Consider the following 26707-nt stretch of genomic DNA (forward strand, 5'->3'; position numbering starts at 1 on the left):
GAAAATGTACCAGGCTGCTACGCTCACATGGGCATTGGGTCAATGATTAGGAATGAATTCCATGCTAGCTTTCATTTAAGGTCAAGTGGGAAAAGACTAAAAAAAAAATCCCAGCACACTAGGATAGGTCTTAGCAAACACCAACCGTGAGCTTGATCACGATGACTAACCAGCTAAGACAGTAAACCAAGCTTTTTACAAATAAAGAGATGCAAGCATCTCTCTACTTGTTACATCTTTACTGAATGACTGGCAAGATCGATGCCAGGGCCAACACCCCTAACTTCACCTGTGAATAAGCATTCAGTTTGAAAGAGTTCATGGTGAAGCAGTCATCTCCTCTTCCACTTACACACTAGGAGGTAATTGCTGCAAAACCCCTAGTAGTGCTTTTTTAGTCCCTCTGAGCAGAAAAGAGAGCATAAAACAAGTATTAAAACAACCTCCACAACCTTGCGAAGTAACACATGCTAGCGTGAAGCTTCTCCTACTGGCAGGATAATTTGCTTTCATAGCTCATATGAAATAATCTGATATTCATCTATCAAAAATGAGATACTGAAGTGGAAGGCCCACCGGTCTAATCCACAATGCCAGTGTCTAAGCTTCCATGCACAGAACAGCAAAGTCTCTTGAACTTTAGAGTGCCGAGGTCAAGAAATGCTATTTACAGCTAAACCATGAATATAATTAGCAAGCAGAGTTAAGTGTACACACAACAGTCAAATACACGTTTAACACAGCGTGTTTGCTCTACCCCTCAGGAATTTGTTTCAACTTTCACCTGGAGAATCAGCCAAAATCTTCAGAAAAAGCCAAAATTCCATAAGCTTGCATTTGAAAAAAGAATAGTAAAATCCTTTTAGAGTTCGACTAGACAGGGTAACTTACAAATGGAGTAGAAGAAACACACAAGGGTGTCAATTGCTCACAGAAATGGATGTTTCTGTGGTCTACTTATTTTCCTGCATTTACGTCTAAAATCCTTATCTCATTTTAGCATAGTAAGCAGGGAGATGGATTTGCCAAGATTACTCTATGTGAGAAAATGAGAAGTTAAGGTGTTTACTGGCTAAGTAGTAAAGATATTTAGAGAGCTGCTTTGAAACGTCATTTGTAAGGCATGCATTTTTTTTGCTATATAGTTTGCTATATTGCCACTAGGCAGCTGGACTAAACAGCAAAGCCGAAGGGGTTTCCTTTCAAATTCAAAGCAATCCTAGGCTTCAGTTGCAGCCTTAAAAATGCACACACAGAAGAGGGATTTATTTTAATCTTTAATACAAATACATTCACTAGAAAGGAAGCAAATGGTGTCAAAAAAAGCAACATTTGTGGTTATCAGTAAACCACGTGAGCTTCCCAAGTGCAAGCTACAATGTGTGCTGACAGCTTAAGCAAGGCAGGGTGCGAGATGAGTCACTGCTATGCTATTCACAGAAGCTTGTTTCTTCACTGGTAATTTGTTAGAAAAGCATAAGAAAATGCCAAAACCAAAATTTCATTCTTTTTAGTTATAGGGAAAGCATCAAGCAATCACTACATGATAGTGGCTAAAGCATAATTGTAGCATCACACTTAATCCTGCAAGAACTTCACAATGAACAAATCAAAGTTCAAAAAGAAGAGCAAAGTATTTAAGTTATTTTACTGGTAGTCTTAGAATTTAGCTTGTAACCAGCTTTTAAGCATTTCAGGATTCATAAGTATATGGCAGAGAAGGAACGCGGTGGCAGCTCCTGTAAACTTATGACCAGGCAGTATTGTGGCTGCACATGACAGTATTTTAGATAAAATCAACATTGTTAGGATGAAACCTCCATAATATTTATCATAAACTTAAATTTATACAATTAATCAGGAAGATTTTCAAAGATGTTGTAACAAGCTTCACTTGCATTTTTCATCTGTTCTTGCAGTATCAAGACTTCAAGCTTCTGAAGTACAACTGCAGAATATGCTGGTTCTTTTTGGTGGCAGAAGTATACAAATTGTAATTCTCCATTCTGAGAGGAAAAAACAAAAGGTGAAAAGCCTAACTAGAGTTTTGCTGTGGGCCTTTTTTTGGCATTTATTCCCACTGTCTACCCTTTTCATGATCCATTTATATAAAAACTGATCTAGTACTTTCACAAAAATGGAGTTACCCAAACTCCAGCAGCACCTGGATGGGAGCCAGCCGAGTAGTCTAGACTTGAACAAGGAATGTTGTCCAGAATTTGGGCTCCCCAGAACAAGACAGAATTGACATACTGGACTGAGGGCAGCAGAAGGCTGCCAAGGCTGCCAAGAGCTGGAGACATGTTGGAACAGGCTGGGAGAGCTGGGTTTGTTCAGGCCTTAAGAGGAGAAGGCTCTGGGAGGACCTTACTGTTGTCTTCAACTACTCAATGGGAGGGTGGAGAGAAGACAGACCCAGACACTTGTTGAAGGCACAGCTGTAGGACAAGAGACAGTAGACACAAACCAGAACATGGGAAATTCCAATTAAATATAGGAAACATTTTTTTCACTGCAAATATGGTCAAACATGGGATCTGGTGGCCTAGAAAGGTTGTGGATCTCCATCCCTGGAAGTGTTCAAAACTCAACCAGACAACGACGACATGGTCTAGGCACACCTGCTTTGAGGAAGGTGATGGACCAGATGGCCTCTGGAAGTCCCTTCCACCTTAAAATTATTCTATCATTCTACGCACTAGACTTTTGTGCCAGTGACTCTCTCTGGCCAGTCATATAAGCCAAGCATGTACAGAGATCTTTTGTTTTGCTTTTAAATGTACCTGTTAATTCCTTAATTAATATTTTTCATTTGCTAAAACATTAAATATCAATGTAAATCACAAGTATGACATTATAAAACTGAAGTGATGATTGAGCATGTTGCTTTAAGTACCAGTGGCATTTCATCTGGATTTTAACACACTAGTGCACTATGTGAGATGTTACCAGTAGCCAAACTTGAAAATGCAAAGCACATATTCTGGCATGGCATTTTATTAAGATGTCAAATCTTTTGTGTTAGCAGTCAGTCAGTCATTGAAAACAATCTGTACACATCTAATCTAGTCAGCAAAAATAGCTGTACAACTTCAACACGATATGCCTCATTTATATAGCTCGTTATGCTCTGAAGTGATTCTATTCATTGTTCAAGTCCCCACAAAAACAATTACCAGCTTTTACATATATTAGAAGTAACATTACATTCTGCTCTCAAAAGTACAAAAAATAACACTTTAAATATACACTGGCTCCTAAGCTTAGACTGAGTCCTGTCAGGAAGAGAATTTTGCACTTCAATAGACAGTGCCTTCAACATCAAGAGCTCTTCAAAGTGCTTGGCAGAGCGTGTGAACGCTATCCCCACTTACTAGATGATGAAACTAAGGCACAGAGGTCAACTACCTTGCCCACAGTCACACAGAGAGTGAGTGGTAGAACTAACAGAGCAGAATTTGGGCTTTTCAGTTGTCCAGTGTAACCACCGCCATCTCATTGCCACTATTCAAGTGCAATGGTTAAAGCACTACCGAGGAGCAAAACTTATACAGCATACAGTAAGCAGAAGGGGGGATCCAGGGCCAGTCAAAGGCTGCAACAATTTCAACCCAAACCAAACAAATCTGGTAGTCAATAAATCAAAATGCATGTAAGGGAACGATCACATAGAAAATTACACATTAACCTGCAGAGAGAAAGCTCATTAAACCTAAGACATATGGTGTTAGCTTTGCAAAACATACTGGTTATCTTAAGCTTGACAGTAGTTAAGCTAATGTTGATTTCATCAGAGAAGTTGTATTTTCTGATCAGTGGACATCTTAAACACCGTTCTCCTACCAGCAAGGCACACTTCTCTGGAGAGTCACACAGAAATGCAAATAAGGGGCCAAATATCTCCTTAGTAGGCATGGATGCGTATGAGGCACAAAAAACCACATTAAGTGCTTGTGAGGCATGGACTAAGTGGTAGAGAAATACCAATCTGGAAAAACACAAAAAGTCTAAAATAAATAAGGTTAAGAAAACTGAAAGCCACCCATCAAAAATTACTGTGAAACGCATCTTCAGATAGATTATGCTGCAGGAAAGAAAGTGCGATACGTGTAACCACTGCCTGGATGAGAAGCATGCTATAGCCTAGCCCTCTGATGACAAATAAGCATTTCAGAAAGTCTGTCCTTTAATAGGATGTTCATGAGATGACTCATTCACTGACAGAGACTGCTGGTGGGATTCAGAAACACGTACACTTTGATTCTGTTCTTAACTGATATGATGGGAAGGAACCGTGCCTTGGCTACAGTGAGACTGTTGACTTGATTCCTGAGTCAACTGCACATGCTGAGCTGGATGTGAAGATCCTGCTAAGTGGATTTCTTCATTTTGTCCTTGATGAGCATGGAGATGTTCTAGTGCTTCCTTGGAAAGAGTGATGACATGCATTTGTTCAGGTTGGGCAGTCTCTATTTGGTTTGCAATCATATTGATACTTTGGATTTGTTCTGCTTGCTCCTGTTGAGCTGAAAGCAACAAGTTTTGCAACTGCTGTGGTGGCTGAGCAAGCAGCGTGAGGTTAGCAGCCTGCTCTGTTGTCATATTTGGGGCATTCTCTGCAGTAACAATACTAATGCCTTGATTATGACTAGGCATGAAGTTTATATTATGTACTGCATCTGTAACCAGTAGTTGAATTTCCTGCCCTCCAGAGGTGGCAAGTTGATACTGCTGCAGCTGAAGAATGTTTCTCACTTCTGAATTAGTGTTGGTGCTTGGAGCAGTGTTGGCTTCCTGAAACTGCTTTTCCTTGCTATGAATTTTCAAATGAGACTTCAGGTTGTCCAGACGAGCAAACTGCAAACTACATTCTGGGCAGGAGAAAGGCTTTTTGCCTGTGTGTAAGATACAGTGTCTTCTCTTAGCACTGGAATCGGAGAAGGATTTTCCACATGTACCACAAGAATATGGCTTTTCTCCTCTGGAAAAGAATGCATTTGAACTCATTAGAACATTCACTTTGACAGTGCTGCTTTCTGCAACTTATTATAGAATAAAAAACTTGAATTATTATTTTGTTTTGCTAAATCATAAGCACTTAAGAATAGTGACGTTAAAAGTGTTCTCTATTTGACTTCCTAATTATTTCTATTTGACTTCACAAACTGTACTTTCATTAGTATATACTCAAGAGCTACAGAGAACATAACTGCCCTCCTGTCATAATACCAGAGGTACAAATTCTATGCTGCTAGACCTTGACAAGAATGCAACAACTTACTTTGCACAACTGTAAGCACTGACCATTTAAAGAATGTTTATTAACAGTGTGGGCTTTAAAACAAACAGAAGTGTACAAATCCTACCTTGCTGCCCAACTCAAAGGGACAAGAAATTTTACTGGAAACATTTTCTTCTACATAAGGCTCACAACAGTTCTCCAATGATTTAAAATCTTACATGCCTTTATGCAATACATCACACTGACATGGGTAAAAGATAACTAATGCTATTAAAGAGACATGATAGACTACAGGGAAACAGGACAATGCTCCAATAACCTTGTTACACCATGGCTACTGTTCCAGTGTCAAACAAAAATTCACAGTCAAGTTTTCACATAAATAATACAGCAGTAAGTACATTGTCATTAAACAGACAGATACACAAAAGAAGAATGTTACAATGTCTTGGCACACTAGTATTTAATAACGCAGTGCTTTCCACTAACAATTATTTCTTTAGATTAAACAAAAATGTCAATCTTTAAACATGTGTTTGAAATGCAAACAAGCCCTGACCATTCTATAATTGAACAAGCACTACATACTGGTATCAGATTAGAAGTTATATTTTTAAAGAATGTAATGAAAATTAGACATGCTCTACCTGTGAATTCTAATGTGAGTCTGAAGAGAACTTTTAGCTGTAAATGATTTGCCACAAATTTCACAAGTGAAGGGCTTCTCACCTATCAAAAAGAAATTTGACGTCACTTTATATATAGCACTTCCCATCAATATATTAGAAAACATTTTATATTTTACCATATACAGCATCAAGTGTGTACTGTCAAATCCTCATGCTTCTGCCATGGGTCAAGGACAGATATCTGAAATTGAATGAACTCACTTGTTAAATGAGGGTATAGTATTTTAAATGTACACCTCTGACGTTTCTCCCCTTTGAAGATAAAGAATTAGGTGATCCAAGCCCTCAGAGCAACAAAAAATGTACTTATGATACAGATGCGGGTGTTCCACATGGAACAGACAAGTTTGAAAAAGGCTGATCCTGAACTATGAGGCATTAATGCTAGGCTCACATGCAGCACCATGCAGATGAGTAAGCCTGTATTTCCAAACCTGAAAAGTGAATCCATTATCTTAACAAGTTGACTGGCTTCCTATAAGGCTCCATCCTAGGCCTATGATATCCTGGGAACACCAGTCAGAGAAAAATTAAATTATGCTGGGTTGAATAAACTGTAGGCTTCTTGGTTTGTTTGTTTGGGGTTTTTTTACTGCATTTGGAATTCTTGTGTCTAATTGAGTAGAAGCAGAGGAGCCAAATTAAATAACAAACAGGTTCACAAGAAACAGATACTACCCAACAAAAGCAAATCCTAATTCACACCATAACATATCCTCATTGCGTTGAGCTTCTTTAAGACACTAGAGATGAGAATCCAGATCACCACTGTGGTAATTCCCACCATCCAAGCACACTGAACTGAGGATGGGGCAGCAGCCAGTTTCCAAGGAAGCTTCACAATTAGTACAGAACTGCAACACTTATCAGCTTTCGTATGGCTTCGGAGGGCAGGGGCAGAGTATGAGAGAACAAGAAACATTTGTCAGAAGGGACCTCTCGTCATCTAGTCCCAGCCTCCTACTGAAAACAGGAGTAACTTCCTAAGGAGACCGTATTCTTATGACATTCTTCTGCCAAAGCAGAACAGTCATATCAATGTTAACATCTGTTCCCAAACCCCTTAGAATTTTACTTCCTGCTTTTGAGATGGGACAGATCAATTGTTCTTTCTGCATCGTTAACACTGGTATCTGGCCTGTCTTTTCTGGAAGCAGAATATATTGCAAGCCAGTTTCTGCTAGAACTCATCTTAAGTGATCTATTTTTGCAACTTACCTTGCTACTATGCTTCATCTTCTCATTTCCCACTACATTTATAGAGCTTTATCAACTTCAGATACAACACTGTTGTGTGTGTCAACAAACACTATGTTTTCCTCAATAGAAAATGTGGTATTTATAAGTACCGCAAGTTAACACTACTCCGGATACATCAAAAACTCCCAAAGGCACAAGTTCTGACCTCATCCTATCCCAGGGAACTTAAAGCTGTGTTATTTTCACTGAGAAAGAGAAGGAAATGAATGAGACACATAACTTGATCTTGTGCATACTTTACTACAACCGCAGGCAACATACTTAAGAATAATTTGATTTGGGGAAGAAATGATTGCCACTGTTTATAGCTATTTTAAAAGAAAAAATATTTACAAGTCATCTTATGAACTTACCCTTCAAAGAAAACTGTTTCAAGAAGCTTATGCCTTGTTATCACAAGATGGTAGATCAACATTTTTATCCCTGTTACCCAGCCATTCAAGTATCACCTTGCCCTCTAAATCTCTTAAAACACCCTCTGACGCACTTGCATTAAATCATCCCTCCCAGCCCATCTCCTGCCAACATCTGGTTTATTACAGTGTAATAAAAAGGTAAATGGAAATAATTATTTTTCTGGTCAGCAGCATTTTTCATAAGCACCCATCCCTCACAGACAGGGGTGCCCAGCTCATTTAGGACATACCACTGTTACCACTACATTTAGGACATTCCTGTTACTACTTAGCTCACTTCAAGCCCCATACATGCTGGATGTGGCTCTCCTGATAAACTGAATTCCCAGTCCAGGATTCTATCACAGAAGAGCTAACTGGCATTTTCTGCAGCAGGCTTTGTAAGAATGGGAAAATAAAGCTCTTCCTAAAATAGGCACTGCTTCTGCACTGTTGTAATACAAGCTTTTTTGTGCTCCTGCATCCTTGATGTCAAAGCTCTTCATTAATGATACAGGCATCATTATGTACAAGTAGAGAAGAAGTTCTTCCCACAGAGACAAGTGTCATTTGCCTAACATTGTTTTGTCTGTGTTACTTCAAGGAAAAAAAAAACACACCAAAACATGACAGACAATATTACCTGTATGTGTTCTTAGATGTTTCTTTAACTGAGCTGCATCCATGAATTTGCGACGACACTGGTTACATTCCGGCAGTGAATGGCCTTGTCGCAATAATAAAAAAAGTGTCAGTGCCTAAGTGATCCCCTGTATCTCTTCAGTGATCTTTGTTAAAGCACTTTCCTGTAAAATAACCACTTTGATATAATATAGAGATAAAACAAAAGGTGATTCACTGCTTTCTCCCTATCTGAATTGTCACACCCCTATTTCTCTATTTGATATTATCATGGGAAAAGAGGGGACTGACACCTGCTCCCCCCAAACATGCTTTCTCTTGAAGCTTTGAAATTCTGATTTTTTCCACCACTTCTTGTGTGTGTAGGTTAATCTCCATCCTGCTCCAGAAGTGTGGACACTTCTTAAAACTTGTTTGCCATTGCTAGTCCAAAGTAGTGGGAAACTACAAGGCAATTTGCACAACAGGCAGCAGACACAATTGTTTATACAATTCCTAGCTTCTATGTAACACAGACAGCAGGGCTAAAATAATCAAGTTGTATGTCAAATACAGCATAACTAGTTTTTAATCATCATAAGAGTCCTTCTCAATTAACTATTTTTCTAAACATTCAATTTATTACATTCCATTTTGTCTTTTTCACCCTATTCATTGTTATATCAAGGTACCACACATAGGGTAGCACAGACTAAATACATCACTGAAGAAGAACTTTCACCCTTAGTCAATCTTTATAAGGCTAAATCAGCATGGACTGCAAGCCAGCTCTTCCACCCAAACTTGTTATACCTGTGTGTACTCGATAGTGGCTCTTGAGCTGTCTCTTTTGGCTGAAGTATTTCCCACACTGATCGCATGTAAAAGCCTTCTGCCCTGTAAAGAGAATCACTTATTAAAATGTAAGCCACATCCAAAGCAAGCGTAAGGAAACAAATAAATAAACAAACCAGCACACACCAGAGAGAGCAGAAATACCTTTTTTCAGAAAGGCAAACTCTTGGGGAAGAGAGGTTACGTTTGCCTTGAAGTATTTACCTGTATGTAGGCTCATATGCTCCAGAAGAGAATGCTTTGTGGTCAGAGCCTTACTGCAGACGGTGCACGTGTACGGCCGTTCTCCAGTGTGCATCCGCTCATGGACCTGGAGAGAATGCTTCTGGGAAAAGCCTTTGCCACACTCACTGCACTTAAAAGGGCGCTCCCCTAAAAGCACGAGATGACATATGTAAGTATAGATGCATTATTTCTCATTAGATTCTAAGCTCATAGCGAGATGCACTGCAATGTAGTAGCTACTAAAAAGTGACTTTTAAGTAGTGATAAGGTGAATTAAGAGACAAGCTTCACATAGCAATAAAATAATTCTTTAAGTATCTAATCCAATGTTTAAACAGAGAAATTATTAACTAAACTGCAATCAAGGTAAGACATAAAGGCTACGAAATCTGCTGACAAGAATAAAACAGCGAACACAGCCTCAAGGACACACCATAATAATTTGGATCAGCATGCTATTTTGGACAGTTCTTGCTGTAGACAACAGCCCACACTTCAACAACCAGCTCGCATTTAGCAGCAAGTCACTAAACCCTAACCCAAAAGCAGCAGTCTCTTAATGCCTACCTGTATGACTCCGCTGATGAACAGCTAAGAAGTGATTATATTTAAATACTTTGCCACAGTCTTTACAGCGAGCTTCAGAACCTGCACGTTTTCTTTTTCCATCAGTTCTCTTTGCCAGTCCTTTTTCCTCCTCATCACCGAGAAGTTTATAATCTCTTAGTTTGATTGATCTCCTTATTCTACGTTTGCTATAACGGCTCTGAGTGCCCTGTATTCCTTCAGATTTGGGATCATAATTCTCATCTTTCTCAGCTGACAGATCAACAGCAGCTTCTGAGCCACAAGCAGGTTCAGTTTCTTCTGCATCCTTCCTTGCTGGAGCCTGTTCGCTGACAACTGTTTCTTCTTCTGCGGTCTCTTTTTTAATAAAATTTTGCTTATTTTGCATGGAGTTGTTCTCTCTCAGCTGCACATCTTCGGCAGAATTTGTGGCTGATTTTTCTTCTTGGACATTCTTGACTTTCCTCGGTCGCCCTCGTTTTCGCTTTGGTGGATCTTCATTTTTCTTGTCGCTTGCAATAACGGCTACAGAGGCTCCAGTGTTAGCCGGAGCTGGTAACGTGTTACCTGGGCTACGGCTGGCCTGATAGTCTGTACAAGCCCATACCAAGTCATTCACTTTCAGCAGCTGTGCAGTAGCCAGAATTTGTTCTGTGCTTTTTTCACTGGCCCGGAGGCAACCAGTGTAGATAAATTCTAGCAGCGCTCCAAAGGTGTCTGCAACCATTCCCTCCAACATGTAAATTGACTGCCCTATTTCACCCTCATCTACAAACATCATTGAGAAGTATTCACTGCTGGCAGCAAGCAAAGCCTTATGGGCTCTGAATTGCACATTCTCCACTATTAGGGTAATGTCACAAAGAAAATCCTTTTTCCTTTGTTCTTCAAAATTAGCTAGAATGGTATCTTTGTGAGCTTTGGAGTGGATGACAACCAGTTTCTCAGAAGCGTCAGGAGCCGTTTCTGCCATTTTTATTGCGCATATGAAAGGAGGTGCCTACAAGAACAGAATAACTTTAATTAAGAAATAGTGTAGAAATCTACATTATAACACACCAAATATCATTTGGATTACCAGTCAACAGAGTTCAACAGTTTCTGAAGCAATTCTGAAGCCTCTGAACTTTCTTTAAAAAATCAACACTAATGCTGCACAGACTTTCTTCAAAAAGTGTTTTTAAATCCTAAGAAATGGCTACAGAGTTTCTTCTCAGATCAGAATTACTGCCTATTATTTCACTTGTTTCTCTCTGATGTACTGTGAACTGTATAGCATCTAAAAAAATGGCTACCCCTTCCGAAAATTCCTTTCACAACTAAAACAATCGAACAAAAAGAACTCTTTGTTCACAGCTCCTAAGAGGAAACAAATAATTTAAAAAAAAAAAAAAAAAAGGTCAACTGCAACTTCATCCCTGCAGATGCCACATTTCGAATTATTCCGGGACAAGGCTACGAAATCCTGTAATCAATGATAAAACTTCACTGGCATCAGTGTGACAGGACTCCATGCCTTCTTTTATCCGTTCCTATCCTTCTGAAAATTTATCTTTCAGAACACTTACCTGCTAAGCTTCAGCCTATGGATGTGGGCAACAAAAGCAGAAAAACAGCAGCTTTTTCTAAGAGCTCTGTCTAAAATAGGGTTGACTATGCTAACTATTAACCACCAATCTGGCTTGCTAAGCTTCTTCAATTGTAAATACACAAAAATTAAAAACAAGCAAAAAAAATATAATCCAGCAATTTCAGAAGAAACCACTAAATAATACTACAGAAGAGATGTGCCAAAAATGTCCATTTCAAGAGGATCAGCTGAGCCAAACGTGAAACAGATTAGCTACCTGCCATCTTAAAACAGACAGCTGTCATTTTAAGTACAAATGCATATTTAAACATAGCGATCAGTGGGCACAACAGTTCTGCTTACTGAAGGAATGCTGTAACAAACAACACGGACTACATACAGATGATACCTAAACGCCACTGAGGTGGCCAACAAGCGATTCTTTAGCCCCATTCGGCGACCAAACAGCTCATGCCGGAGTCAAATTGTGTATCCGGGAACCTTAATTTCTGAAGGATGGGAGCCCGATGTTGCTGGAGCACCCTAAAGCATGGCCGTAGGGCTGAGCCAGCCCTGCCTCACAGGGCACTACAGGAGCTGCTGAAGAGCTGCTGCCAACCCTGCCTGCAGGCGTCCCCTAACATCCGCATGTGCCTCAGATAGGGTAGTAGGTGTTTTGATCACACGAAGGACTTCGGTATTCGATCACGCGGTGACATCATTACTATTTTGACGGCAACATCCAGAACAGCATGCTCACCTACAAAAACTAACAATTCTAGAGTAAGGGTGTATGCAAGGGCACGGCACGCGTACTGCCAGCAGCGTGGCCAGACACACCCCAGCCCATCCGCTGATGACCTGTGGAAGGGCTCAGGAGCAACCCGCGCGTTTTGGGGGGGCTGCCTCCGAGTAACAGAGCACGGCCCCGGACTGCTCCGCGACAAGAGCGGCGACGGCAGGCCCCGCTCGGCTCGCTGCGAGCGCGGACGGCGGGGGTGGGGGGCAGAGGCGGCCCGCGGAGCACGCCGCACGGAGCGGGGGCAGGGGGGAGAAGCCAGAAAACCCGCGGCGGGGAGCGGAGCGGGGACTGGCGGCATCGCAGCCCCCGCCACCGCCGGGCGCCCGCCCCCAGCGCCCCGCTGAAGCCCCGAGCTCCGTAAGCCGCTCCCGCGGGCTTCGGCCGCGCCGCGGGGAAGGCCGCTCGCCCCCTCAGCGGCGCGAGGCGGTGCCGGCGGAGGGAGCGGCGCCCGCGGCCCAACCCCGCGGTGCCGGGCGGGGCGCTGCCCCGCGTGAGCCGCCGGCCCGGGCTCCCCCGGCCCGGCTGCCGCCCCGCCCCGGGCCCCGGGCCCCGGCGGCGGCTGGGGGTGGCGGCGGCTGTCTCCCGGCGGCGCCCGGCACTCACCGCTCTGCCGCCGGCCCCCTCCGCAACCGCCGCCGCGCTTCCGGCCCGGGCGGCAGCGGCGCGCCTCGCCTCCTGACGTAGAGCGCAGCGCGGGGCGCGGCGAGCGCCGCCAGCCCCGCCCCCGGCCGCCTGGGGCGCGTGAGGCGGCGCTGGCCTGCCCCACGCGTGGGCTGCCGTAATAAGCGTTAAACGAGGCGTGGCTTCAGAGAAAAAATTTAATTTTAAGATTTCGTGCCTAAGAAACAGGTCCTAGGAAGGGTGACGGCGTTCAGCGGCCGCGTTCCAGCAGCGCGGGCGGCCGATGGCGACGCTCCTCGAGTTGGTCAAAGGAAGTGCTTGCGTGGGTGGGGGGGGACGGGCAGCCACGCTACACAAAACTGGGGCTGGCGTCTTTCAGGGAGAGAAAAGTTCGCAGCCTGCAGTCGAAGCCCGGGGGCCTGCGCCCCGGCTGCCTGTAGGGGCCCGCCATGGCTGCCCCCAGGTAGGGGACGAGCTGGCAGTGCTCCGTGAATCGCGCCAGCTTCCTCTGGTACGCCTGCCGCGCCAGCTCCGAGCTCCTGGTGTTGTGCGCTGCAAGAAGTTAAGCGGTGTCTTAGTGTCTCCTGTTAACTTCGTGGAATTGCGTTACAGAAATTTTAAAAGGGATCAAGTCTACACCTGATGTCTTTCTCCTTGGTACAGATAAAACTGCCGTGGGCCGTGCCCATTGGCGCCAAACCAACAGGAAAATCAAGCCTGGTGTTTCAGAAGATCCTAACTCCAGAAGGGTAATGATACTCACAAAGATCAAGGCTTTTGTAAACAAATAACAAACATATGCTCAGCTGCCATCAACTTCGCGTTCCTCGGCTGTGAGGGGCTGGTGATACTCGAGGCAATGACAGATTTGGGTAATGCGGCACATACCCTGAAATGGCGCTGCGCTGGGATAGCCCAGGCGCGGCGTGGCTGGCACTGGGCCGCTGCATCCTTGGCATAAATGCTTTGCCTGTAAAAAAACGAGCTGACTGATACTTCAGAGGAGGAAGGAAACGTCAAGGCCAAGAACTTTACAGTGAAGACAGTATTGTTTCTTTTCTTTCTTACCTCTCTGCCCTAAGCCGTGTTTTGGCATACATTAGTATTGAGTGCCAATCCTCAGAGTATTCTGTATTATGTTAATTGTTACACTGAGGCAAAGAGGAAGGAGTGATTTACCAGATCATAACCATTTTTTTCCTGTAAATGGTACTTTAGACCGCATTACAAAAACTGGACAGCATGAAGAACTATGCTATAGTTCACTGCTACAGAACACTTCAGCCCACCAGCTTTAAATTGTAGACAACTGCCTTGAACAGCTTCCGAGTGATTTTTCAAGCATAGCTGTACATAGAGCTCTTACAGGAGTCAAGTTTGAAGGGCACTAAATCACTCTAGTGATGTACAGTTTCCTACTCTTTTTTTCCAGGAGTAAATCTCTCTGCATTTGTGATTGATCGCCTGTAACTTCTCTTCTCGGATACTGAAAGCAATCCAGTATTGTTAGAAAAGCTGCAGGAGTGACTAAACCAGTGTTTCTTGTCCCTATTTAAATGTGAGACTAGAGAGTGACATAAGTTGAAGATGAGAAAGTCTTATTTCAGATGGAAATAGGATGTAAAAAATTTCCAAGGGACCACAACGTGAAACACTTCGATCAAGTTTTTGATGAAGGATGGCGTGACTGCTCTGAAGAGACACACAATAATAAATAATGCTATATTTGCAAAGGAGATTTTTCAGTGTACTGGAATGCTGTCTCTTAAAGTTGGAAACAGTTCTACCCAGTGTTAGAAGAAGATAACTTGTTTTCCTGGATTCCTATGGTCAAGCTGTTTGTCACTGCATGAGGAGAAGAGATTTATGCACTTGCATAACCTTTCCATTTCATCATCCAGTGCTGATAATGATGTAATGATGCAATATATGAGCAAAGCATTCCTTGTGTGGACATCGTTATGTTAGCAAATCTGTGCTAACAATAGAATGAAAACAGTCTTTGTGGATGAAACAAACTACAGTATAAAAGCAGTTTTGCTGGCTTAAGAACTGTACATTTATGCAGGGGCTTAGTGTGTGCCTACACTGTTCAGTGGTCTTCCTTAACAAAGCTATGCCAGCAAAAATGTGTGATAGTCCAAGAAAATTCTGGAGGGCTCTGGAAACTGCATGAGGAAGCACAGGATGTGAAGAACTTCAGACAAATAATAAAGATTGCCATTATCTAAAAGAATAAGTAAAAATTTGAAATAACAAAAGACAAGGTAAAGTTCACCCACTGAACAGGTTGGCTTATAAAAGGCAAAACAGGTGTGCTGAAGAAGTGGCAGTCTTGCTGCAGAAATCTCCAGCAGTACTGGAAACCAGACCAGAGCTGCATCTAGGCTGTTGAAATCCTGAAAGCTGGCACTATTTAGGCTGATTGCAAACTATTGAAGATTATTAGCTGCAACTGCTATTTTGGACTGCAAAAAACCAAGCAAAAAAAAAAAAAAAAATCCTAAAAAATAGCAAATACGAACACAGGAGAGAAAGCTTGAGCAACTTTCCTCAGTAAAGGAGTAGTCCTAACCTCTGGTAGCTCCATGAGATGTTTTACTTTATTATTTTGTGGGCTGAGTACAAACCACCTAATTTTAATTTTGGACTGTTTATCTTTGTTATGGAAAAGTAAGGTGGTTGATTGGACTGTTGATTAAATAAAAAAGAAGTTAAAAATAATCAACATACCGATACTCCGAATCACATTAATATTCAGATCTTCCCAGATAATTTCACAAATAAGCAGACTGATAAATAACATTTCATTTCTCTGTACTAAAAACGTAAAAATTAATTAAATCTGGATGGATGTCTATTCTTTCATACCATGTAACTTAGTGTGTTGGTACTGAGCCCATGCAAAAGGGTTTTTTTTGAAAACAACAGGTGTTCTATGTGCACTTAAGCGGTTTTTCAATACAGTTAGACCTCTCATTTACATATTTAGCTAATGTGTTGTTGGAGATTGTATGATCAGAAAGTTGTTTTCAGGTTATCTTCAAGGCAAGGTTTGTTAATAAGTTTTACTTGACCACCTGATACCGTTGAAAAAAGGCAAGCATTCAGGCACCTAAACCAATTCCTCAGATAGTATTTTAGCAGCCTTTGATTACAGTAATTTTAGTCAATTTTAAAGACAATCCAGATTGTCTATGACTAGTTTAAAATGTAGTACCACCTACATTATAACATTTTACTTCCTGTTTAAAACCCCCCATAATGCATGTTAGAAATGTTTTCAAGGCCATCAGGTTGTTGGTGATAAAATGTCATTAAAGTCTCATGATTTGTGAGAGATCACTTACCTATCTACCTATCCTATTAACCTTATTTTCCTCCCTGGTCCTTACACATTTCCAAGAAATTTGGCAGTGTATGCTTAAATCAGTTTATAATAGTATTTTCCCAAGTTGGACATAAGAAAACTACACAAATTGGTTATCAGTGTTGTATCAGATTATTTACTGCATTTATATAATTCATTATTTTTATAGCATATTATTTTATACGCTACCTTTTAAATGGCCGGCGACAAACAGCAGAGCAGTTTTTTTTACGCTTAGGAATGGAAATTTTGGCTTTAAGCAGCCTACTTCAGTCAGAGCCTTTATTAGAGAAGTTGCTGCTCCCTAAAGAAAGAAAACAGAAGACCATTACAGAAATCTAGAACAAAAATACATTCAAAGCCTGATCCTGTTGTCATGCAAATCTAACAATATTGGATGATTTCTAAGTTGGTGAATTGTAGAAGATAACAAATAGTATAAAATAGGGAGTGAAGTGACCATGAATCATTTTTAATTTCATATTCATGTCTCAAAATGTAACCAACTATCCTTAAATGATTCCAGATAGGGTTGTGTCTATCCTGGTGTTAAAAATCAAAGCAAAATGTAATCTTAGAAGATATGAAAGCAAGAGTCAGAAAATCCATCATATAATATTGCAGTTTATTATTCCCCTCTGATGGTCTTACTTGTATTTTTTCCATTAAAGCTACAAATATCTAGTATTTTAAAGCTTTTAAAAAATTCCTCTCAATTGTAAGTACACAATGTTCAACTTAATTTAATTCCAATAATAAACATAAGACTCATATTGCATTAAAAATGAAATAAACTGGGTGGGATATACTATACATTGCAAAATCATGTTTTAAAATAGAAAAGCAAAAACTGGCCTGTTCAAGGTATCCAGCCAAAGGAAGTGCAGTGAGTAGTATTGGCTCCTTTATTGGAGGGAGTTTACGTGGAAGCTTCAGATTCCAATACTTCTCTGGTAACCTAACCAGATAAATAGTAAGGACTTTTAAGACGTATAAACCGTGACATGATTAAAGATTAAAATGCAGTTAGTATATTCACCTCATAAACTTCAGAAGTTTTTCTTCGCTTTCAAAAATGTATACCTTATCTTGATATTTTGCTGCACACTCGATGTTGCCAGGCACCAGAGCTTCATATCTGAAGAGACGGAGCAAGAAAGACTATTAATTCACAAGAAATGTAAAACATCATTTGTGCAGTGTAAATTCATGAGCTACTGGGAGCCTTCTGGTAACTTAGCAAGTATAGGAACTACAAAAAAGGAGCAATTGGATCATCCGAGTTTCCACCACATGACTGACCAGTTACACAGCTCAAAATCTGAAAGTCTCTGCCTCAAAATCTGCTTATTAAGGGGCTTTTATAGTGCTTCTTTAGAGCTCCTCTACTTAAAATCCCAGTCATAGTTGTTCAGGAGATTAAGAAGGGTCAGCATACAATTGACTTACGGTTCTACCTTGATGAGAAATTCCTGCACACTGAGGAAATCAGTGGGACTTTATGGTGGAGCTTTTTGGATCTCTTATAAAAATAGTAATAGCTAGTTTTGCATCTACTGAGGTTTTGTGAGATTTGTTTGAACTTTTGAAGGCTTATGATAGAGGAAACTCAAACTATATCTGAGCAGTCTTCATCACAAAAGACAGTAAGCCAACACAGATCCTTGTAGAACCTGTAGCCATATGAGTTTCAAAAGGTGATTTTACATTGATTTCCAAAGCCACAGGCACAATACAGAGAATAGTAATTGCTTTTCCTGTCCAAACGCTGAACATTATTAAAAAGTACTTTGAAAGTATTTCCTCATTAATGTGTTAATATAGGACACACAGTCTGTAATTCAGATTATGAAAACTGCAGTGATGTACCTCTGTTTTCCATCTAGGTAGGTGACTGGACAGTATCCCTGCATTTCAGCACTTCTAGGGAATAAGGCCTTCACTTCTGCCGCAGTCAGTTTCTTTGGTAGCATATCTGGGGGTGGGAGAGGGTGAGGTGCCAGTGGTGGCACATAAACCTCTGGTCTGCTCAAGAATTTCTGTAGAAAAAGCAATTAAATGTTTTCATAATGAAAGAAGTACTGTAAGACTGTTAGTCAAACTCCAGAGGACTGGCTCACACAATTTAGATACTTGTTGCTTCTACAACACCTCTTAGTGTGCTGGCGCTGCTGCTGCTCTCGGGTAGGTAATTTCTTTTCCAACCCACTCTCAGTTGAAGTCATCACTATCCGCTCACCATCCATCGCTATCCATTGCTATCATTAGCCACTCTCTACCCCCAGTCTCCCCAAAAGAGATGGAGAAAGGAGGAAATGGTTGTTTTAAAATGGATGTTTGATCTATGACAATTTATAAGAGGAACTTTGGTTTGAATGGACTCTGTGCTGCATTTTGTCTGCCTAGACATTTGATAGCAGAAGCATACAGAACAAAAGCTTGAATACAAACAACACTAGTCTAATGCAGGTTACATATTGCTTGTTTCTGTAGGGAATCAAAGAATCTAAGCCACAATGTTCCCTCTTGTAATCGCCTCCTGACCTGCTTTTTGACACTTACATCCAGTTCTTCCTGTGAAGCCATTTTGTAATAGTGTCCTCGAAATTCTGCGGCAAACTGCAATGATGACGTTACAGAGCAGTCAACCAATTCACCCTTTTCTGCAAGGCTGACGGGACAGTACTGTCCAAACTCCCCCAGCCGATACTGCAGCTCTTCAGGAGTGATACATAAATCAGCAATGCCGGCTGCTTTTCCTGTTAATAAAAGCAATTAATGATAATGTTTTATTAATGAAAGTCATAGAAACATCAGACATTTCTATTCAGAAATGTTACAGTTTAGAAGATATTATAATTCATCATGTGAAAGTGATACGAAATAATGAGAATTAAAATAGCAATTTTTATAGATTGATATTAAAATGAAGTTGGCAATCCATTTTACCCATTAATTTTAATAACATTTTTCTAGCACTTAAGAAATATAATAATTATTAATGATGTGGGATACTCTGCATGCTTAACTTATGAGTCTGTTTTCCCTGGGACAGTTTTATTTATGATTTATTGTTTTACTCCTTTGCATTGCTAAGGAACATTCAGCTATTATTTTATTTCTTTACATTGGTGAAAAAGAGTATAAGGTGTGATGAAAGCCTCCCCTTTATTCATCCATGTCTTGCAAATGCTACAGTCTATCTGGATTAAATATATTCAAAATCTTGAATAAAATGTCATATAAAACCCAAACTATTTAAAAATTGTGCTTTTCAAGCTTCATGTGAAATAGTTAAATGTATTTTAATTTTTTTTTTTGGATTATGACTGCAGTTTTTAAGAAGGGTGCAGCCACAGAGCTGTAAAAGTTAAAACCAAAAGGTGGGTATAAGATAAGGAAGTCTGTTTGCCCTTCAAAGGAATTCTAGTTAAACTGTACAGGCATGTTTAAAAGGCATATTTAATCCTGACCAATGCCGACACACAAAAATTCAAGTGGGAACTGTGTCATTTTAGACTAAAGTGGTTTTCCTCCCACAGCACAGAAATTAACTCAGATGGCATATTTAACATTAATTCTGAACTTATAATTAACATTTTACCCCCTCCCTCTTCCTCCACTGACACTTAAGTGAAGCTGCAAGTCATAGTTCCCGTTGTATACTTTGTGGTACCCTTTGTGATTTATCACCCAATGTTGGGGAATCTGCCATGGACCGTGAGACCTCTGACTTCTTTCAGCTGTATTCTGTTACCCTGTTCTTTGGAGTATGGCCTCAGATTGTCCTGTAGTTGGTTTTGTCTTTGCTCTCTTCAAGAGATCTCTTCAAGATCTCTGCAGATGAGATGATTGAAGAATTTGAGGGTATGTGTGTGCCCAAGAATTAGCTTCATCGAAAGCAAGTTGAAGTTGAAATGCACTCACTACATTGCAGCTTCTTAAAGAAACGAACATTATTCTGAGAAACTTCGTTTTTCTTTTACCTTCTCTTATTCTTTCCAGGTATATCTGGATTTCTTTAACAACCACTTGAACTTCCTTTAGTACTTTGTTCCAGATCCACCACTTGCTCTGGAAGGCATCAATCACACACCAGTTCTGATGCTCCTTCTTATAGTAGGTCCTAATGGCGTCAATGTGCTGTTTATAGCAGGAATTTTTAATAGCTAGAATCTGTGAGCTGTCATGGTCAGGGTAGGGAGGTCTGAAGACAATGAAAAATAACATTGATTTAAGTCTGAAGATTAGATCATTTCATTGAATTTCAGATGTAAATTCTAGAGTTCACTTTAAGTCCGTTTTAGAAAATTCTGCTTATTTGACACTGTAGAACAGACTTGAGAAATACAACTTTCTTATTAAGGCTATTACCAGTTACATATGAAAAGCAGCATACTTCTGATCAGACAGTTATGTTCAGAAACAAAGAACAAAACTTCTGCTATTTATGTCCCACATACAACTCATTAATTTTGTAAACGATTTGGAATGTATCAGCACATATTAACTGACACACACTACCAATGTACCATTAAATGGTGCCCTAGACAAAATGCTATGAGACTTTAAAAATGGAATTCAATTGTTTATTGAAAAACAGGCTTAATTTTTAATTATGCTGTTGTTTGAAATCAAGAAGTAGCCAAAATCCTTGGATTTGAAAACTGTCTGTCATATTTACATATACATAAATGAAAATAATCCATCTGACCTCTAAAAATATTATGCAAGACCAGAAGAGATATTTTGACTAGAACATAGAAGCATTTCCTGTTCTGGTTCTTAATTTAAATGATGCCAAAAAAAAGATAAACTTCTGTTTTAATTAGATTAATTTCTCTGTAAGTTGTACCTTTCAGAAATATCTGATATTGCACATTTGATTTGTATTTAAGCCTATGAAATGTAATTAGTTTGCTATTTCAAATGAAAAGTTTAAAGTAAATACTTTCAAAAAGGCAGCATTAATTTAATTTTTTGCAATGGAAATTGTCTTCAGGCTTTTAGTAAACAATTAAGCATTGTACTGATTACTTGATAAAAAGAAAGAGACAAAATGAAAGAGACATGCAATAATGCTCTAAGCTATCTGGAACTTCTTAGAAATGCTTCCTCTAATGAGAACCAGGTTCTTATACAGTTTAATTGTAAGGTGAATGTTCTGTTCTTTTTAATTCTCTGTCCGTTTATAAACTACTTACTGCACTTCCTCAAAAACAACCAACAGCTCTTTAAGAAGAATATCTCCTTAGAAAAACAAAGAAGGAGCAAGCTGAATTGAAAGGTTTAGATGAGCAACTTATGAATTTTATATGTTATTAAAATATGTTATTTCTATTTTTTAAAAAGAACTCCAATTAAAGACTTAAAAGAGAGCTTATTATATGAAGTATCAATTTCCCTTATGATGATAACCATTGAATTGATGAATAATAAACTTCAGTAGCAGAGTGAACTAGTAACATTTCTGATGTACGGTTTCATTAAAACCAATTTAACTAAGCAGTGGGTGCACAGCATTGCACATCTGTGACCTCAGTTATGCAATCAGGGGATCTCACCAGAGCATGCCACAAATTCCTTATGTCTCTGTTTCTGGTCTATGGAAATCAAAGCATGAGAATGTAGAGGGACTGGTGCCCGTGTCTTTTCACATGTGGAGTTTGGAGACAGCTGGGTTATGCACCAGCTTAGATACAGCCTCTCTGGGTATAGCACTGAGACACATAAATAGAGAAATGACAATATCGTGTGGATAAAAATATTGCTATCGGGGAGCATCACTACCGATTCGTGCTTTCCTTATCCAACAGTGCTCTTCTGAACACTTCCTTTGCATCCATTTCTAATTCAAAGATTTTCACTGGAATTATCCTAGCTGATTCCAAAAGGTTTACTTGTTTTCTTGTTACAGGATATCCATCAATTACAACTCTGCATACAAACAGAAACAGAAAGACAGTTTTCCTAAGAAGTCAGTTTTTAATTAACCATTAGGACTATGTGTATTCCTAGTAGATTCTCAATAGACACAAAAGTCTACACGCATGCCATGAAGTTATCACTGCCCTGACTGATAGACACAGTCTTCACTCCTAAGAATTTACAATCAAATTTAAAAAAAAAATCAAGTAGATAGAATAAGAAATAGTAAAGAGTAAAGGAAATAGACAAAGGGCAAAAGGTGTAAGAATGGAAGTGGATGGCTCTGACATAAAAATGGTGGACTTTAAAATTTGGACACATCAGTCATTCAGAAACATAATTTTAACTACGGGAAATCTCCATATGGATTGGGAGGAGTAGTTTTCAAAGTGAAAAGTGAAATAATTTACAGTACTTGAAGAGTTTTTTTAATCATATTGAAGAAGAAATGCTTTTCACATATTAGGCAATACTGGGGAAAAATATACTGAAACAATATTCCAGTATTTAACATGAAAGAAAAATTGAAAGAATTCTGATCTCAAGCTCAAATAATTTTCAGATATTATTTCAGAATTGCCTTTCCCTGTAACAGTTCTCCTTTTTGGGGAGAGGAGTTGAATGTCGTGAAATCATGGTCATGAAGCTTTTTAAGTCTGCCCAGTTTGGAAGGTGTTTCAGTGCTGGAGAAAGAGCCTGGGAAATCAGGATCACATATGAATGAGGTGGAAAGACTCACTGGTTTCAGTTCCTCCTTAATAACTTCACTTGTTAACAAAACCAGAAAAAACCTTGAGTACTGAACCAGTCTGCGTGACCAAAGAGAATCAGAAGTGTCCAAGTTGGTACTGGAGTTGGTATAAGAGAGATAAAATGGTAGTTCTCAAAGGATAATAGAAAATATTGGGTTATTGACTGAAAAAAGGTAACTTTCATAAAGCATATTACTTGAATTTACTGGAAGGTACTTACCTGAAAATTGTAGAGAATTATGCTTCAGTCTGGTTTCCCAGAGTAATGTGAAGAACCTCATTTTGTACGGATTATTTTCTTGATGCATAAACCACTGATGTGTTTTAGTGAAATCATTTTACAGTGATAACATGGGAATTACTGCCTATGAAGGGACTGGCGTGTCTTGAAAACAACCCCGAAACCCAAACAAGACTCTTACCCAGTGGTATTACACACGTGATTCATCAGAGCCACATCTAGAGCCTGGATGGCCAGTTCATCAGGAACGGTCAGTCCTTTGTGAAGATGCCACTTTAACATAAGTGCCAACTCACTCTCTGGCCGATTGTTTAACACTAGCCGTATGGCGTCTCCCATACTCAGGCGCAGTAGCCCATATACACTTGCAAATTTCTTGGCAACTGCAAAACATTTTGATTTCAACACACAACTTTTATGTAAGCAACTTCACAACTTAGCAGTCTGTTAAAGTATGTCCTTAGTCTTAGAAGCTAACTGCTCAGCTCATTCCCTGGGTCATTTCCAATGCATCATCTTGGTAAGTGGTACCTAACCCTGCTTAGGCCCCTAAAGGGACCAGACCAAACCTTTGCATATATACAGAGCAATGCCCAATGCACTAACAGCGTTCAATTCAGCACAAACCTCAGCAGCAATAGGCAATATTATTACAAAATATCTTAGAAAATATGCTTCCACTGCTGTCCCTTTTACAGAACAGCCTAGCTGTTAGATCATTTATCCAGGAAATGGGAAATATGGTTAAAATTTCCTCCTTAATATGAGATGATTTGAACCCATCTCTTCTTTTTCTAACACCCTATTCTAATCATTAAGCTATGGTCTAAGCTGAATTTTCTCCTTCTCCAGTTAAATGCAGAGACCTGTGGACTGAAAGAGTCATGGAGGAAGAAGGAGAGGGGAGAAAGACAGAAATCTTGGGGTTTTAAATCTAGAAGTTTGGAAGCAGACTGAGGAATGTGGAGTTTTGGGTTCTGGTCCTTGATTCTAGGAGTATTTCTTCATTTTACATTAGATCATATTGACTGAAAGAAACAAGAAGCAATTAGAAAATAATCAGAAATAATACAAGGGGTATAAATAGTGTAAGTCCGGATTTTCTAAGTGCCAGTTCAGGTTACTAACTTCTTAAGAAGCTGGGATAAAATTCAGATGGCCAATGCATAAGTATCTGACTGTCAAATGAGACACTAGAGAATGTAACTAAAAGATTCTATGCCCAGCAAGAAAAGCAGGAAGACCAGCAATATTAATGGTTTATGATTTTTTAATAGCAGTAATGATAGATACAGCTTCAGTCATTAGATAAGGTTTTCCTTTATAGATAATACTGGCTCCTACCTGTAGTCTTTCCAGATTTTGGAGGTCCCACGATTGCAATCTTAACTGGCACAGCTGGTTTAGGTTTTGGCTGACGAATATATTTGATGGGGTTTTTCATAAATGTTTCTTTATTTTCTTTACTTGAAAAGAAATAAATGTATTGTCGATGGATTACAGGAAAGCCTGTGCTTTCGTGGCTTTGTTGTGGCTTGATTGCGTCTCCTTCACTTAGCTGTAGCATATACAAAATGGGAAGCAGTTGATTAGGTTTGACAAAGCCTCCTCTCCCTCCATCCTACAGAAGTGGCTTTATAGGCAGGTAGAGGAGTACCAGCTGTATGAAACAAACCATCAAAGCATTCTGAAATTCATACATATGGACATAATATTTTGTCCGAGTCTGAGGAACTTCCATACATATGCAGTTCTTGTACAAAAAGATGAATTAAACGTTGAAGACAAAAAGAATATTCTCTATTTCCAGTAGGTGGTACCGTAACACTTTCTGTCCATCAAGAGAGTGTAGTCAGAGAGGTATAATATAATACTTTTTAAATTTTCAAATAATAAGAAAATAATTTTATTCCTCTGTGAATTAAAACCACTTATCTGCCTGACAGTAGAAGATACACTGAGAATATTGTATTCCGCAGAAGTCATGTACAAATGAAGAAAACAGAAAAGAATATCAATACTTACATTATGGTGAAGTGTAAAACCACAACAAGGCAAGCCAAAAAAGCTTTTGGTAAAATACATACACTGCTGATGAAATCTTTTCAAACACATCAGACAGCCCACTAGAAAGTCTGTAGTGTTGATGGATCATTGAGATGTAAGAGGAGCACTAATGGCAGAAATGGTCATTTCAGAAATGCTAAATGAATTCCTTGCACCACTGTTCACTATGGCAGAACTTAGTCCTGTCCCTGTTGCAGCCCTTCTTGGAGGAACTGCCTTAAAGTGTCAATAAAAGATGTTTTAGAACAAACTGTTGACCTCTGTAGAAAAAGTTTCCCAGACCAGATGGCATTCACCTTAGAGTTCTAAAGGGACTCAGAAGTGAAATTGTTACTGACTAATGTGTAACCTATTGCTTACATTGGCCTTCCTTCCACAAAAAAGGAAGGTGGAGAAAGTGCCCATTTTTTGAAAATGCCTAGCATTTTCAAAAATCCTAGCAAACATAGTCCGATAAATCTCACCCTGTACTGAGCAAACTGAAATATATTAAGGAAAAAAACAGTAGTTACAGGCATATATATGAAATAATGGGGAAGAGCCAACTCAGCTTCTTGTAGAGGGAAATCATACCTCACAAATCTATTAGTATTCTTTGAAGGAGTCAGTAAATATATAGATAAATTGATCTGGTTGTTACAGTAAGCGATGGGACTGTTCTACTACATGGCATTACCTTGCCAGACCCTTCTCTGATTCTTAGGTTCCTATTCCTGCATCAAGTAATTTCAGGGTGCTTGCCCTCAATTTATAAGATGTCAGGAGTCTGTTCTACTGTATATCTGCTCCCATTCCTCCCTCAGCTCATCATTTTTATTCTCTGCTTATCTAATCAGTTGCATAACTACTTCCCTCCCCCCCAGTTTAATCTAAAAGTAATTGGCATACACTCTATCTGCCTCTCTACAAAAAACCTCCAGTCCGTAATCAATTTCATCATTTCTGTTATATCCTAAAATACCCTCAAAACAATCCTATTTCCCTTTCATTATTGTCAGCACGTACATTTCCTCTATCAGCACACCACTCTGATTTTATCTAATAGCTTTCTATTACTTCTTTCTTCTAACTGAATTGTACTTCTTGGTTGGTAAAAAACCACTATACAGCATAAATGAATGAATTGGAGAAATGGAATGACAAAAATGTAGTGAAATCTAAACAAAGTGCAAGGTCTAGTGTGTAGGGACTAATAAGAATTAAACCTATAAGCTGGGGTTTAGTAATTGAAAATGACAGAAGAGAAGAAATATCTACTTCTGTTAATAAGTTCCTGGATTATTAGATGCCAATTTGATGCAGCCATGGAAAAGGCAATTCTGATCCTAAAACATTTTAAGTATTTTCATTATATAAAGCGGTAATAAGAGCTGATCTGTACACAATTCTGATTGCCAAGGTTAAAGAAAGATAAATGTGATCTGGGACAGGAGAAGACCCAACATGATGACTATATAAAAGGGCATAAAAGTTACTTGATTAATTAGCACAGTAAAATGAAG

At 39.6% G+C, this 26707-nt stretch overlaps 2 protein-coding genes across 9 annotated transcripts in view; both read right to left on the bottom strand.

Moving 5' to 3' along the window:
* Positions 1-1274: 1274 nt before the first annotated feature.
* Positions 1275-12944, bottom strand: ZBTB24 (zinc finger and BTB domain containing 24). Of its 8 annotated transcripts, none has more exons than XM_072855636.1 (8): positions 12830-12944; positions 11834-12193; positions 9855-10854; positions 9267-9434; positions 9021-9104; positions 8230-8313; positions 5890-5971; positions 1275-4981 (listed from the first exon to the last, which is right to left on the bottom strand). In XM_072855636.1, exons 3-8 carry the CDS (start codon positions 10825-10827, stop codon positions 4270-4272), a joined length of 2103 nt encoding a protein of 700 aa, XP_072711737.1. In that variant the 5' UTR covers positions 10828-10854; positions 11834-12193; positions 12830-12944; the 3' UTR covers positions 1275-4269. The 8 variants fall into 8 exon arrangements, 7 of the variants coding, with proteins under 7 accessions (XP_072711737.1, XP_072711741.1, XP_072711739.1 ...); XM_072855640.1 differs by having other exon boundaries at positions 11834-12184; positions 12830-12846; XM_072855638.1 differs by lacking the exon at positions 12830-12944 and adding an exon at positions 12286-12742 and having other exon boundaries at positions 11834-12184.
* A 140-nt stretch (positions 12945-13084) lies between these two features.
* Positions 13085-26707, bottom strand: part of AK9 (adenylate kinase 9) — a 72334-nt gene continuing 58711 nt past the window's right edge. The window contains exons 28-37 of the mRNA XM_072855643.1: positions 24483-24696; positions 23320-23521; positions 22008-22154; positions 20204-20424; positions 18780-18976; positions 18087-18256; positions 17257-17355; positions 17073-17175; positions 16407-16521; positions 13085-13399 (exon numbers count right to left, since the gene is read on the bottom strand). Of these exons, the coding sequence (XP_072711744.1) occupies positions 13197-13399; positions 16407-16521; positions 17073-17175; positions 17257-17355; positions 18087-18256; positions 18780-18976; positions 20204-20424; positions 22008-22154; positions 23320-23521; positions 24483-24696 (1671 nt within the window). The 3' untranslated portion in view covers positions 13085-13196. The remainder of the gene's footprint in view (positions 13400-16406; positions 16522-17072; positions 17176-17256; positions 17356-18086; positions 18257-18779; positions 18977-20203; positions 20425-22007; positions 22155-23319; positions 23522-24482; positions 24697-26707) is intronic.

This window comes from Ciconia boyciana, chromosome 3 (genome assembly GCF_034638445.1).
Source record: "Ciconia boyciana chromosome 3, ASM3463844v1, whole genome shotgun sequence".
NCBI classification, from domain to species: domain Eukaryota; kingdom Metazoa; phylum Chordata; class Aves; order Ciconiiformes; family Ciconiidae; genus Ciconia; species Ciconia boyciana.